This window comes from Apium graveolens, chromosome 4, assembly GCF_009905375.1.
Source record: "Apium graveolens cultivar Ventura chromosome 4, ASM990537v1, whole genome shotgun sequence".
NCBI classification, from domain to species: Eukaryota; Viridiplantae; Streptophyta; class Magnoliopsida; order Apiales; family Apiaceae; genus Apium; species Apium graveolens.
In genome coordinates, this window is record NC_133650.1 from 281,215,947 (window position 1) to 281,229,222 (window position 13,276).

A 13,276-nucleotide genomic window follows, 5' to 3' on the forward strand; every position below is an offset into this window, starting at 1 on the left:
GACAGACAAAGTGAATGACATTACCAGCCATATGTGGAGTAGAAGTATTAGATGCAGGTCATTGACTGTTCATTCCAGATGTAGATGCAGCATTATTGTTTGGAGTAGATAACTCTTTTAAACTGATCTGTATCATAGTCATAAGTTGTTGACATTGAGCATTGGTAAATCCTGCAGTATCAGGAGCTTTCACTGCAGTTACTGATTTCGAAGTAGTATTGACATTGTAGGCATGTGCAGCTTTGACTTGATGCTTAGGCTTAGGTTTAGGTTTACCATGAAGTCCGTGCCATGGGGGATAACCATGTACACAAAAGCATTTGTCTCTTGAATGACCAGACATTTGACAGAAATCACATATTTCTGCATTCTCATGTTTCTTGACAGTACTCTGTCTTCCAGATTTGAGACCTCCTCTTTGATTATCATAAGACTTATCATAAGCCTTAACAGACAAAGCCACAAACTCAGTGACATTAGTATTAATCCCCAATTCCCTCTGATTTTCTTCCAGCATCAATAGACTGTAAGCAGCACTAAGAGATGGAATTGGTGTCATTAATAGGAGATGGCCTCTTATAGTTGTATATTGCTCACCAAGTCCCATAAGGAACTGTGACAACTTTGCACTTTTACTAAAATTGTCCAATTTAGCATTCACATTACAGGAGCACTTTCCACAATCACAACGTGGCACAATTGAGATAACATCTAATTCATCATGAAGAGACCTAAATTTGGTGAAATATGCAGAAATTGACAAATTTCCTTGACTCAAATAAGCCAGTTCCTTTCTCAAATTAAACAGCTTAGGAATATTTGTCTGAGCAAATCGAATAGCAAAATCATCCCAGATGTCTTTAGCATTATTCATATACATAACACTTTGACGAATTTCAGGTGAAACAGTGTTCAGAATCCATGAAATAACAATATCATTGCAACGAGTCCAATGTAAAATCAGATTGGCATTAGTAGCAGTAGTTGCAGGTTTAGTATATGTGCCATCAACAAAACATAGCTTTAGCTTAGATGAAAGCGCAATCTTCATAGATCTAAACCATTGATTATAGTTTTGCTCAGTTAAAGTGACAGTAACGAGAATTAAACCTGGATGATCGGATGGATGCAAGAAATACGGATGATTTGTATCAAAAGTGAGAGAAGTAACCAGTGAAGATGCGTTTCCAGTTGCAGCATTTAGATATGAAGGAGACGACGCCATTGATGACAGTTATGAGCTTCAGAGATTATGAATTAGAGTAGTAAAACAGATCTATTGAAATAGAGAAAGATAATGAATGTGTATGTAGATATATGTAGCAGCGGAATAGTATATACTATTGGTATCTATGGCTCTGATACCATGACAGCTCCATTAATGGAGAACTTAACCAAGCTTATGAAGCAAACAACAACATTTCTGTATTGAAGAAGAAGAAGAGTATATTACATTTACTTAGCTTGCAAGCTAAGCCTGTTCATTCTATTTATATAAAATGGATAAGAAGATAATTGTAACAAACTAATTGCCAGCTCATCTAACTAACATTCCTTCTAGAATATTGCAGTTCTATTATGTTGACTTGCTATGCTGACTTTCTATATTAGTTGCATCACCCTCTCATGTGTTTGAACTGGGTAGTTAAAAATATAATTTTTATTTTTTTATGTAAATTAAAATATTTTTTGTTTTATTTTTATTTTAAAAAATTATAAATAATATTTCTAAATATGCATTCAAAGCATATTGACATATGTGCAAAAATCAAAGTATCAAATTGATAGAAAAGAGAGGGAGTATTTAATTTTGATTATTTTTATCGACATGATATGCATTTATTTGTCGGATATTACTAATGCAAATTTCAAAAAAAAAAATCTAAAAAAATTATGGGAGATGCACATCTTGAGATTACGCATCATTTGTGAACTACGGGTGATTGCGAATAAATGCAGATCACTTGCAAGATGCGTATCCTCGATTATTTTTTAATTTATTCTATGTGATAATATTTTGCCAAATGCATAAGTAACTGATACCGATATTTATATAATAATATGTATCATGTCAATTTTTTTTATCAAATACTGTTGAATGAATATTTCGTGACCTAGTTAAAAATGATCAACTATATACTTTCCCTTTTAGTTGTCATTTTCTATTTTTCGATGATCAAATTAACTAACTTTTAATCAAAAAATTAAAATTATTAGTCAATGTTAATCAAACGACCAAGAAGCATACGCAAGGATATTGTTAGAGTTGGTTTTAAAATATTATACGTTCAGGGCGTGAACCTATTTAACGCTGAACCTATTTAAAATATTTGCAAAATATACCAAGTGTACATAGAGAAAATGTTTTTAAAAATATTTTAAATTACATAATAAATTAAAATGTTTTTATCTCCCAGTGGAAGTCACATGAAGAAAATGGAATCTTTAGCACCTCCCATGATTGCTGAAAACAATGCAGAGTGCACAAATATACCAAAGTGCAAACTGTATGGCAGATCTTCTGGGATCCTTCTCATTTAAAAACTCCATTTGCCATGACTAACCTGAAGTTTGCCCCTTAATTTAATACTCATGTTACATTACGATATTTTAAGGTGCAGTGCAACATTAACATACCAGTTCATGTTCAGTTTCTCCAAGTAGTAACAACACCAAACTGTCTGAGAGAGACTCCTTGAGCACATGCATTGATGCATATCACCGACCCAATGCCCATCATCTTCTCAGGGACCGACCTTTGATTCGTTTCCTTAATTTTAATGCTTCTTAGCCGACTAGATTACCAGATGACTGTGAATCTAGTGATTCTATGCATTACCCGGTTCTCCTCGTTTGTACTATAAATTCATCACGAGTCGCTAAAACTGCTTACAACAACCTATCTTTCATCTTCTTCGTTTGGCAAACAATGGCAATGAGCATCAACGTTTCTCCTTCTTTGGCTTTGTCTGTTTTGGGTCCACTTTGTGCCTTGATCATGGTGTTGATTCATAGAGAGAGTGTGAGGCGTAAAAGCAAGAAGAAGCTACCTCCAGGTGAAATGGGACTACCTTGGATTGGTGAAACTATCGAGTTCTATAAATCACAGCAGAAGAACAGGTTGTACGAGGAATTTGTTCAACCTCGTGTAGCTAAACATGGGAAAATCTTCAAGACAAGGTTGATGGGATCACCAACTGTAGTTGTGAATGGAGCTGAAGCTAATCGCTTCTTTATGTCTAATGAGTTTAAGCTAGTTATAAGCTCGTGGCCATCTTCATCAGTTCAGCTCATGGGGGAAAACTCCATTATGGAAAAACAAGGGGACGCACACCGGCTACTACGTGGGGTCATCTCCGCAACTCTTGGCCCAGCAGGGTTAGAGGCTATAGTGCCAAAAATGTGCAAGTCAGTACAGCTTCACTTGGAGAGGAACTGGCATGGCTCTGAAACAATTAGTCTATATCGTAGCACCAAAGTGCTGACATTCACTATTGTTTTCGAGTGCTTATTAGGCATTGTGGTGGAGCCCGGAATGTTGGAGATGTTCGAAAGAGTTCTGGAAGGTGTTTTTTCCCCAGCAATCAATTTCCCAGGCTCCAAGTTTTCAAGGGCGAAGAATGCACGAATGGAGATACAGATAATGTTGGTTGATATCGTGAGAAGCAAAAGAGAGGAAATGGAAAGGAGACCAGAAAGCGGGGAGGAAGAAGGGATGCTACTTTCAAGACTAGTGGCTGGGCTAATAAAAGGTGAGATCAGCGAAGAAGAGGTTGTCGACAATGTGGTTTTACTGGTATTTGCAGCTCATGATACCACATCATTTGCAATTGCAACCACATTCAAAATGTTGGCTCAACATCCAAACTGTTACTCTATTCTACTTCAAGGTACATATTCAGCTTTATTCTAGCTACAGTTACCTGTACATAATAATATCACCTCTCCCCAGCTGTACTGCTAGAACTCAGACAATTCTAGCAATTTAACTTCAACTCTATCTCATTATATCTATATACCAGAACATGTCAATATTATGAACAACAAGAGGCATGGTGAAAGTTTGACACTGGATGACATGAAAAATATGAACTACACCTGGAAAGTTGCACGCGAAAGTATGAGACTTTTTCCTCCAATCTTTGGCTCATTCAGAAAAGCAGTATCTGATATTGAATATGAAGGATTTACAATTCCGAGAGGATGGAAGGTGATATTTCTTGCTTATCTTCTTACCTTCACCCACTGGAACATACTTTAACTTTCATGGAAGTATCTACATCATCAAATTAACAGCACTATAACTAACGAAAGCTCCATTTTCATGTTTGCTCTGCAGATTCTGTGGACTGCATATGGAACCCATTTTAATGAAGAGTACTTTCCGGAACCCATGGAATTTAATCCAAGTAGATTTGATGCTCCTATTCAACCATATGCTTTCCTACCTTTTGGTGGAGGCCCAAGGTTGTGTGCAGGTCATCAACTGGCAAAACTAAACGTTTTGATTTTTGTTCATTATGTTGTAATGAAATATGACTGGTCATTACTAAACCCTGACGAGCCAGTTATTATGGATCCTCTTCCAATACCGTCACAAGGAATGCCCGTTAAAATATCTCCTAAGCTAAACTAAGTTCCCCAAGAAAAATGGTTGTGAAATAACAAGATTTATTAACTCCTCAATCTCTACAAGTAACCGCACGGCATACTGAACACAGATATGTACCTCCCTTTTAAGTTTAGGTATTAGTAATACAAACTTTTGTACTCTTAACTTGTGTAATTTACTGGACCAGATTAAGAATGTTACATGTCAGAAGTTTCTAGATATTTGGAAATCCAGTATATCGTCAAAAGCAACACCTTTCAACATTTTCACGACACCATCATTATTTATTTGCATCGAAACAGAAACCCCCAGCCTAATTGTTCGGGCTTCAATGAAAAATTACCTACCTGCCTAGAGAAATGCTCCCCTAAAGTAAATATTATCCCCTATCCATAGTTATACTGAACTTAAATGTTACTTGTGATTTTTCTTTTAGCACCCTACTAAATCAATAACGAGAAAGGACACTAGAGAAAATAGAAATTATGATCATACAAGGATACATACAAGTCATATACTGTAGAATAATTCATACCACTAATTTAATCTGTACAATGCGTCCACCTTTAAATGCTTCATTTCATTTAACTTAATACAATCATGGTAAAGGACTCTGTAATCTTTCCTAGATAAGTTTGACAAAGGAAGAGAGGTCCACTACTAAAAACTTTGGCCCCGGTAAAATATGCAGCAATTAGATTTGTTACACCACGAAACTAATACCGAATTTCTGTTACACTATAACTCCAATACCAAAGTTCTATGCGTAGTGTATACTGTTCATAAAGACTCACATAACCATCCAAACAGGTGATTTGAACCCTTGACCTCCAAAGGTACGGAAGATGCTTTCGCCACTGTAGCATCCTCTACTGACATTTTGTTTTCAAAAAATTATGGGACAGCACAGGTCGACCGGTCATATACTTCTTAATAATCATCTTGTTTTCTTTTTCATAATAGTCGACATTCTTATCCAGTAGCTACTAGCTAGTGTTATAGGTTTGGATCACCTAACCAACCAAGCAGCTTATTGACATCAAATTACCAGTAGTAAGAGAATATATTCTACATACAGTACCTCTCGAGAAAAATAAAAAAAACTTTTAACACAAATCTGAGACTTGCTAATGGTTTTTTCTTCACTGATAAACTATAACTGAAACAAAAATAGAAGATCATGAAAATAGCTTTATATATTAGAAGGTACTATTACCAACTAGAGCAATTTTCATGGGAGTACTAAATAGCAACATTAAAGGCTGTTCCTATCCAAGTACAGAACTGTACTTCTATTTCCACTACTTTGTGTATGAATATTTTCTTAATGGACCAAACTCTGCTTATTTATGTTTAATGTTCCATATAGCAAACAGGTATCACGAAACGAATAAATAATGATTATAAAGACGTCACTGTTGATAGCTACGAGACATTAATATCACTGTTTATCCACAAAATTTCTTACAGAGGTGAATGATCTATCACACACTCCGACGAATATGGAAGTAGCCAATGACTGGTCGGGCGAATCCCTTGCTTAGACCATCTTTTAACAAGGCTTACTTCCAACTTCCTCACCTGCAAATATTAGTAATATTAAATTAGAAACAATAGAAAATCCACACTGAAAGAGAACTAATATACAACAAAAAGCAGCAGCACTACCACGTTTCACCGAGTTATCATCATATGTTACTACACCGAGGAATCAGAATGAAAAAATATTTAATTTCTGCGCGAAAATAAAAACTTAATAGAATAATCGCTACAAAAATAATTCTTTGCTGACTATACAAGATCCCATTTTCCGTGAATGGATCACAGAGGAAGATCAAACTAACCTGATTAACAATTAAAGGCTCCTCATCAACACTTAGTGGATTCGTTAAAATAGTTAGAAAACCATTCCGGTTACCATATGCAATGTCCGTGAATGGTCGATCACCCACCTGCAACATACATTATGATTTTATTTAGTTAATACAAAACCATAGCAAACATTTAGGACTTGATTCTCTTGAAAAAATCTTATTAACCATAATTAGTCTTGAGGATTCACATCCAAAATGTTGTTCAATTTCCTCAGCTGATCCGGCTGGTTTCTTTATCCCTATATTTAGCAAAACAAGAGAATTATATTAGATACAGAAAAACTAGCCAAAATTATCTAGTTAGAAATTTGAGTTTTCCCACAGGCCATGTCACACCTTGAATTAAAGTTCAAGCCCATATGTCACTTAAATCATCCAATCATACCACAAAACTATAGGTAAACACTTTCTAGTTTCTACCTAATAAAGCTTTAAAATTTGAACTGGGAAAGATCACTCACTGTGCCTGATAACTTTAATTCCAATCTTGAACTCAAGTGCTCTTGCTATCCTACCATCACGATCATACTCGTGGAGTCCTGTTTTATCATCAGATCAAAGACATTGTAAAATAACCAAAACAATAACAAGAAAAATACTAGTTATATGTATAATACATTTATGATCACTCCTACAAATTACGCAAACCATCTTAGATCACTAGTCTCATTAGTACAAATCGCCATTCACCAAACCATCAGTCGAAGTCATTACAGTTTATATGCTATGTTACTTTGTATTAGAAACAACATAAATACAAGGACAATTAGAAATTTACCAGCAGAATTGCTGAAGACAGCTATATTGGTGCCAAACACAGATTTACATTCTTCAACCGAAAATCGAAGAGGTCTCGAAATAGTGAAAGAATAAGGAACAGTCAAAGTATTATCTTTATCAAAGACAACACCTTGAAACCCTTTTCTTTTCAATTCAACCCAATCAATGTACCTTATATCAGGTACAGCAATATGAGGCACTACTAAATGTCTATCTTTCGCAATAATTCCGAAAGCCCCAGAAATCCCTTCTAAGTTAACACTCTGCCCAACCACAGCTCTCAATTTTTCCCACCAACTGTTTGATGAAATTACATTGCTTTTTGGGTCATCATTTTTTTGAGGAAAGATTAAATTTTGATCATTTTTATGAGGAAAGATTAAATTTTGCTGATATGGGTCATCATAATTGTTGTTTTCTTCATGATCTTTGCTGCAAGTAGTGGTGATTGTAGCACAAGGGGAGATGAAATAATGGTGTTTTCTTGATCTGAAATGGAGATTTAGGGTTTGAGAAGAGATGAATTTGGGGAAATGAAGATGATATTTGGGGATTGGGATAGGATAATAGTAAGAGATAGTTTTAGTTTGGTGTGGAGCAACCGAGGTAGCTGACTCCATTTCCAACCTTCTTGGCTTTGTTTCTCTTTTTCTTGTCTTCAAGGTTTTGTGTTCATATTTTGTTCGCTTTGGGAGTTGTTTTTTGTACATGCTTCTCCTGTGCATTGGAGCTTTTATAGCAGGTGGGGCTTGTACTAGAGACAAGACATGTTTTTTTAATTGAAAAGTTCATATTTGAGACATGTTTAAGGGTAGGTGGTTTTTTGAAAAAAAATTAAATTTACTCCCTCTATTCCATTCATTTATATACATTTTCATTTTTTGATGTCTCATTCAATTTTATACATCTCAAATTTACCAAAAATGATAAAAAAAAATTATAATATAAAAATCAACTACACCCACTACTTTCTCCCACTGCATTCACTTTATTTAATAAATATTGAATGGTCCCGCCACTTTAACCAATTTTATTTTTTTTTCACTAAATTACACTTTTTCTTTCTCTCTAATCCCACTGTCTTAACAAAAGTAATATTATTTTATTATATTTTTTGTCCTCCATACCCAAACCATTTGTATACAAATGGCTAAGACGGAGGGAGTATGATTTAATATTGTAAAATGTTATATAAGTGATATGAAAATCGTAACTTATAAGTTATTTATGTGTTGGGATAATTTTACTTATAAGTTATAGATTATTACTTATAAGTGATTTTGGCGTTTGGAAAATTTTACTTTTAAGTAGGTTCTAATTTGGTGATGTGTTTGGCAAATAATAACTTATAAGTTATAATATTTTTCTTTAAAAAAATCAAAATTTTAACACATTAAATTCATACACAAATATAAAATTCAAAAGACAAAATTTAAAACAAAAATATTAAAATACAAATTACTAAAAACAAAAAATTGGAGTAGAAATTACAACATTTACGTTAAATGGGAAGCAATTTCATCACGTTTTGCAATCCACATATTACCAGGATCACCCGCTGTTTCGGTGTCTGCATCCCTATTATTAGTTGTCGTAATAAAATTTTCATGAATGTACCTTTCACTTTCAGCAACTTGAAACGGGCTATCTTCAACATTTGTCTTACGAATATAATTACAAACCGTCATTGTAGCCAAAACGATGTCGGTTTGTGTATCCATCGAATATGCTGGCATATTTGCTAAAATAGCAAATCTAGCTTTCCAAACTCCAAATATTCGTTAAATAACCATTCAACACGAAGAATGTAAATGATTAAATCTTTCTTTTTATATTTCGAGATGCACGTGCGGTACCATTACTCCTACAAAAGTCTTGATGAAATCTTATACTTGAACCTTTGTACGTAGCCATATATCCTTTTTTTGTGTGGATAGCCTACATCTGTAATATAAAATTTATTTCAAGTTAGATATGGAAAATTAAGTTCTGCTCTAGATTTAGCCTCTGTCAAAATGTGACTGTCGTGCACGCCGCCTTTCCACTCTGCCCAGGAAAAAGTAAAACACATGTTAAAATCACACAACACGAGAATATTTTGTGTTGCGTATCCTTTACGGCCAAAATAAGGTTAAAATCAACCAGAAGCTTAAGATTGTGCATCGCTCAAAACTCTATAAAAGAGAAACTTTGGCTTAGCTAACAAACTAATACAATGCAAATTAGCTGCGAAGTTACAAGGATAATGAAAAAATAATACATACCCAATATGAAAGAAATTTGACCGTGTAAGTAATTTCTTAACTTTCTTTGCTGGAATATATGTAAATGTTTATATAAATCAAAATACCAGCTAAAACATATATATCAAAATACATCCCAATGATATTGTAAGACTAATGGTGATAAAAAAAACAAACAAGCCTTCTGTCTTTACTGATATATGTTCTACTTTTCAATAAACATTGAAAGTCAGTACAAAACACACCAATAGAGTAACAACCGACTATCTGACTGAATAACATGCTCAAGGTTTTAAAATTCTACAGTATTTAAATTTTCCTTCCAAGAAGACTAATCAGACCTTAATAATCATGAGAACATTAAACACTTTCTCATATCTTGCTTCACTTGTTATATAGCTAAATTGTTTGGCACATACCCTCGTTTTCTATCGGTAAATACAGTGATTACATCAACGTATTCATTTTTACAGGAGATCAGAAATGCATCAAGTAAGAGATGTTTATTTCACCCAAAACGCTACAAATTAACAAATATTGCAGACAATATAAACATTTTTTTTATTCCACAAATGACATAAGCTAAATCTGATAACAATCTTAAAAATAAACAACAAATATTGTCAATTGTTATGAGGATTTTACCAGTATTTTTGATGCCCACCATGAAGCAGATGCTTCGATTGTCTTCGTATTCTCGTTCCACCCCAAACCACTCTCCCCAAATTTAATCTTCCTGAATAACCGGTAATCAACTCTCATTGCATCTCAGTGATTCTCGAATTGCTTAATAGTGTACTTCACAACTGGTTTCGGCTTCTTGAATTCTTAGCGAGCCGTACTTCATCCTTATTTGTTCAAAGTTCCTCCTACCTTGTTACCCTTTACAACCTCAGGATCACATAACTCACAGAAGATGACATGTAACTTGTCAGTCCACTTAGCAGATTCGGATCCAGACGACGCTTCCGCCTCGATGTCGGCTGTGACAACCCGGGTCAAATCCCGAGTCTTTTTCGAAAACCAGGTCAAGTCCCGATTACGAGTCCGAAATAAGCCGAAGCATATTATCCCGAGTGCAGCCAACTTGGGTTACGACAAGCCCACCACAGCCCCCCAAAAGATCATGATTTGTTGGTGCACATAGTAGTAGTACTTCATCTTATAAATTAAACAGAAGCCCCAAATCTCCTCGATGTGGGACTTCTGTTTAGTTTATAAGGTGAAGTACTACTACTATATGCACCAACAAATCATGATCTTTTGGGGGCCTGTGGTGGGCTTGTCGTAACCCAAGTTGGCTGCACTCGGGACAGTATGCTTCGGCTTATTTCGGACTCGTAATCGGGGTTTGACCCGATTTTCGAAAAAGGCTCGGGACATGACCCGGGTTGTCACATATGGTATCAGAGCAGGCTGACCTTTGGAGTATATTAGGTATGAGACTAGTACATTCCCTAGGATTCGATCTTGTGGACTATAGTTTAACCATTGGTAGATCAAGGGGTAGACGTGTCACGAACTTTAGAATTGTTGTGAATTTGGGGACCAAATTCTTTTAAGGAGGGTAGTATGTCATATCCCGTAATTTTTAGAATTCGATTAATAATAGAATAATAGAAAATAAATATTAAAATTAGAATATGACTAGGATTTAAAATTGAATTAGACTAATGGGCCTAAAATTTGGATCCAATTCTGATATGGATAAGTTGTAAATTAAGATATAGGGTTTTGTATCATTATAAATAATCATATTCGTCTTCCTCGTTTTATTTATAAAATTCGTAGGGCTCTTCTCAGCATAAATCAACAGTCTTGTAAAATTCGTAGAAAATTCATCGTAAGTCAAAATTCAGTGATTCTAGACTTTCCGGAGAGATCTTTTCGTTATCTTCAACTTTTGTGGTTTATGTTTTTCAAGATAACGTCGTTTAGAGGGTCAAAAAGAGTAAATTCAGATCTGGTCAGATTTTGAGTTCAGTACTTTTCGACTTACTTTTATTTTCGGAAAAGTTTTGATACTCTGATTTTCAAATTTCGTATAAGATATAAGAATTTTGTTTCGAACTTTATAAGAAATAAGATATGAGAATATTTTGAAACCCAGTCTCTACGTTTTCGACCCCGTTCATAATTTACGTTATAGTTCCGGAACTAGTTTTAGATATCTTTATTAGGCGAACAAGTGTGCAACTTTAGATACCTATTAAGTGTGCAATTTTACCATACCAGTAACATTAGACTGCAAGGGGCTAGAGGTTACCACTTCTAAGATTGTTATAATATTGAAATTTTTATTATATTATTATTAAAAATATTATATTCTATGTATATATTTATATAAATATAAAACTTGACCACTTTAAAAATAATTATTTGACCGCCCCTAAAAAGTAATTGAATTCAGTAGAATTCTCTTATTAATATAGTAGACCAAATTTAATAATAAAAATATACAAAAATATGCATATATGTAATTAGAGTTCGGAGTTTTTAAAAATCACAATAGAAATTTTTTATATTAATGCGGCCTAAAATTATAGTTGTCGAATATTATTTTACGATCCAACCGTATAAATGTGAAGAATAAGTCAAATACATTTGCAGAAAAAATTTTATGCAAATTCAAGTGGTATAATATTGATTTCATAATAATTCTATTTTCTTATTTAATATTAATGGTTGAGATTGAACGATCATGTTTTGCCATAAAGTGACTGATCCAAATTATAAAATCATTTAAAATTTACATACTTACTTATTTTTACATGATATTTACATCTGTACGGTTCAATTTATAATTTAGTATTTAAATATTGTGAAATTGAGTCACATTGAACAATAAGTTTTCTGATAAGTTTTCTATTGTATCCTTTAGATTATCTTTTCCCATATAATTATACTATTTTATACAAAAAATTTAATACTTCTAAATACATACTCACATAATGTGGGTGAGAACAAAGACTTTTTAATATAAATACACGAGGATATATCAATAATGTAACATGACTTGATTAAAATTTATTAATTCAATCACTAAAATATACCACATACTCGTATAAGTGCCTGAACTACCTACTTAAAGGTATTTTTCTCTTTCAAAAAACATATTGTGGAATGTGATATGTTGTCAAGGTATGCGTCTCTTTTTAAAAGACTTCTTATCCCACCGGAAACTCATATCTCACTTATTTTTATTTAAAATAATTATTTCTCTCGCGTTGTCAATAAATCGAATATGATCTGACCCCTAAACCTAATAGCGGGATATGAGTTGTATAAAAATAAAATCGATATGATAATAATTTGATCCAGCACGTATTCAATCCATTAAAAATGGATATGAATTTTTACTGATCCGATGCGATAGAGACCCGATTCGAACTACTAAAATTATATATATTTTAAATATTATGACAACTATTGTTAATGTAAGGGTGAATGAATTTGCCAATTAATTTAGAAGGACTTTTTCAGAATAAACATGCAAATGAGTAATTTATAGATTAATCATAATTTGTGTATTCCGAAAAATAAATTATACATAAGATAATACACAATCAGTAATTTTATATATATCTTATTTAAATGTCATTTATTATTTATTATATCTATATTTTTTACACCAAAACAAAGAAGTTGATTCATTGCAGGATAAAATGTCTTTTTCAACGTACAAGAGCACTTCACCGGGGCAATTGTCTAACCAAACTTGTTGTACACCAAAAGGAAATAACCTAGCTAAATGGTGTGCAACCTGA

The 13,276-nt window shown here is 33.6% G+C and overlaps 2 protein-coding genes across 4 annotated transcripts; one reads left to right on the top strand and one right to left on the bottom strand.

Moving 5' to 3' along the window:
- Positions 1–2,418: 2,418 nt before the first annotated feature.
- Positions 2,419–4,787, top strand: LOC141721072 (taxadiene 5-alpha hydroxylase). Its single transcript, XM_074523813.1, has 3 exons — positions 2,419–3,890; positions 4,023–4,210; positions 4,340–4,787. Exons 1-3 carry the CDS (start codon positions 2,831–2,833, stop codon positions 4,634–4,636), a joined length of 1,545 nt encoding a protein of 514 aa, XP_074379914.1. The 5' UTR covers positions 2,419–2,830; the 3' UTR covers positions 4,637–4,787.
- A 1,037-nt stretch (positions 4,788–5,824) lies between these two features.
- LOC141721073 (phosphatidylglycerophosphate phosphatase 1, chloroplastic/mitochondrial-like) lies at positions 5,825–7,995 on the bottom strand. Of its 3 annotated transcripts, none has more exons than XM_074523816.1 (6): positions 7,265–7,995; positions 6,948–7,025; positions 6,652–6,725; positions 6,457–6,564; positions 6,284–6,347; positions 5,825–6,193 (listed from the first exon to the last, which is right to left on the bottom strand). In XM_074523816.1, exons 1-5 carry the CDS (start codon positions 7,989–7,991, stop codon positions 6,324–6,326), a joined length of 1,011 nt encoding a protein of 336 aa, XP_074379917.1. In that variant the 5' UTR covers positions 7,992–7,995; the 3' UTR covers positions 5,825–6,193; positions 6,284–6,323. The 3 variants fall into 3 exon arrangements, with proteins under 3 accessions (XP_074379917.1, XP_074379916.1, XP_074379915.1); XM_074523815.1 differs by having other exon boundaries at positions 6,281–6,347; XM_074523814.1 differs by lacking the exon at positions 6,284–6,347 and having other exon boundaries at positions 7,265–7,992.
- Between the last annotated feature and the right edge of the window lie 5,281 nt (positions 7,996–13,276).

Bases quoted from the DNA above. Each gene is read 5' to 3' on its own strand.
- LOC141721073 (XM_074523814.1), bottom strand. From the start codon at position 7,991: ATGCACAGGAGAAGCATGTACAAAAAACAACTCCCAAAGCGAACAAAA. The intron at 6,726-6,947 runs GTGAGTGATCTT...TGCTAAATATAG, and splicing joins AATTAAAGTTATCAGGCACA to GGATAAAGAAACCAGCCGGA. The intron at 6,194-6,456 runs GTTAGTTTGATC...TAATATTTGCAG, and splicing joins AGCCTTTAATTGTTAATCAG to GTGAGGAAGTTGGAAGTAAG.
- LOC141721072 (XM_074523813.1), top strand. From the start codon at position 2,831: ATGCATTACCCGGTTCTCCTCGTTTGTACTATAAATTCATCACGAGTC. The intron at 3,891-4,022 runs GTACATATTCAG...TCTATATACCAG, and splicing joins TTACTCTATTCTACTTCAAG to AACATGTCAATATTATGAAC. The intron at 4,211-4,339 runs GTGATATTTCTT...TTTGCTCTGCAG, and splicing joins CAATTCCGAGAGGATGGAAG to ATTCTGTGGACTGCATATGG.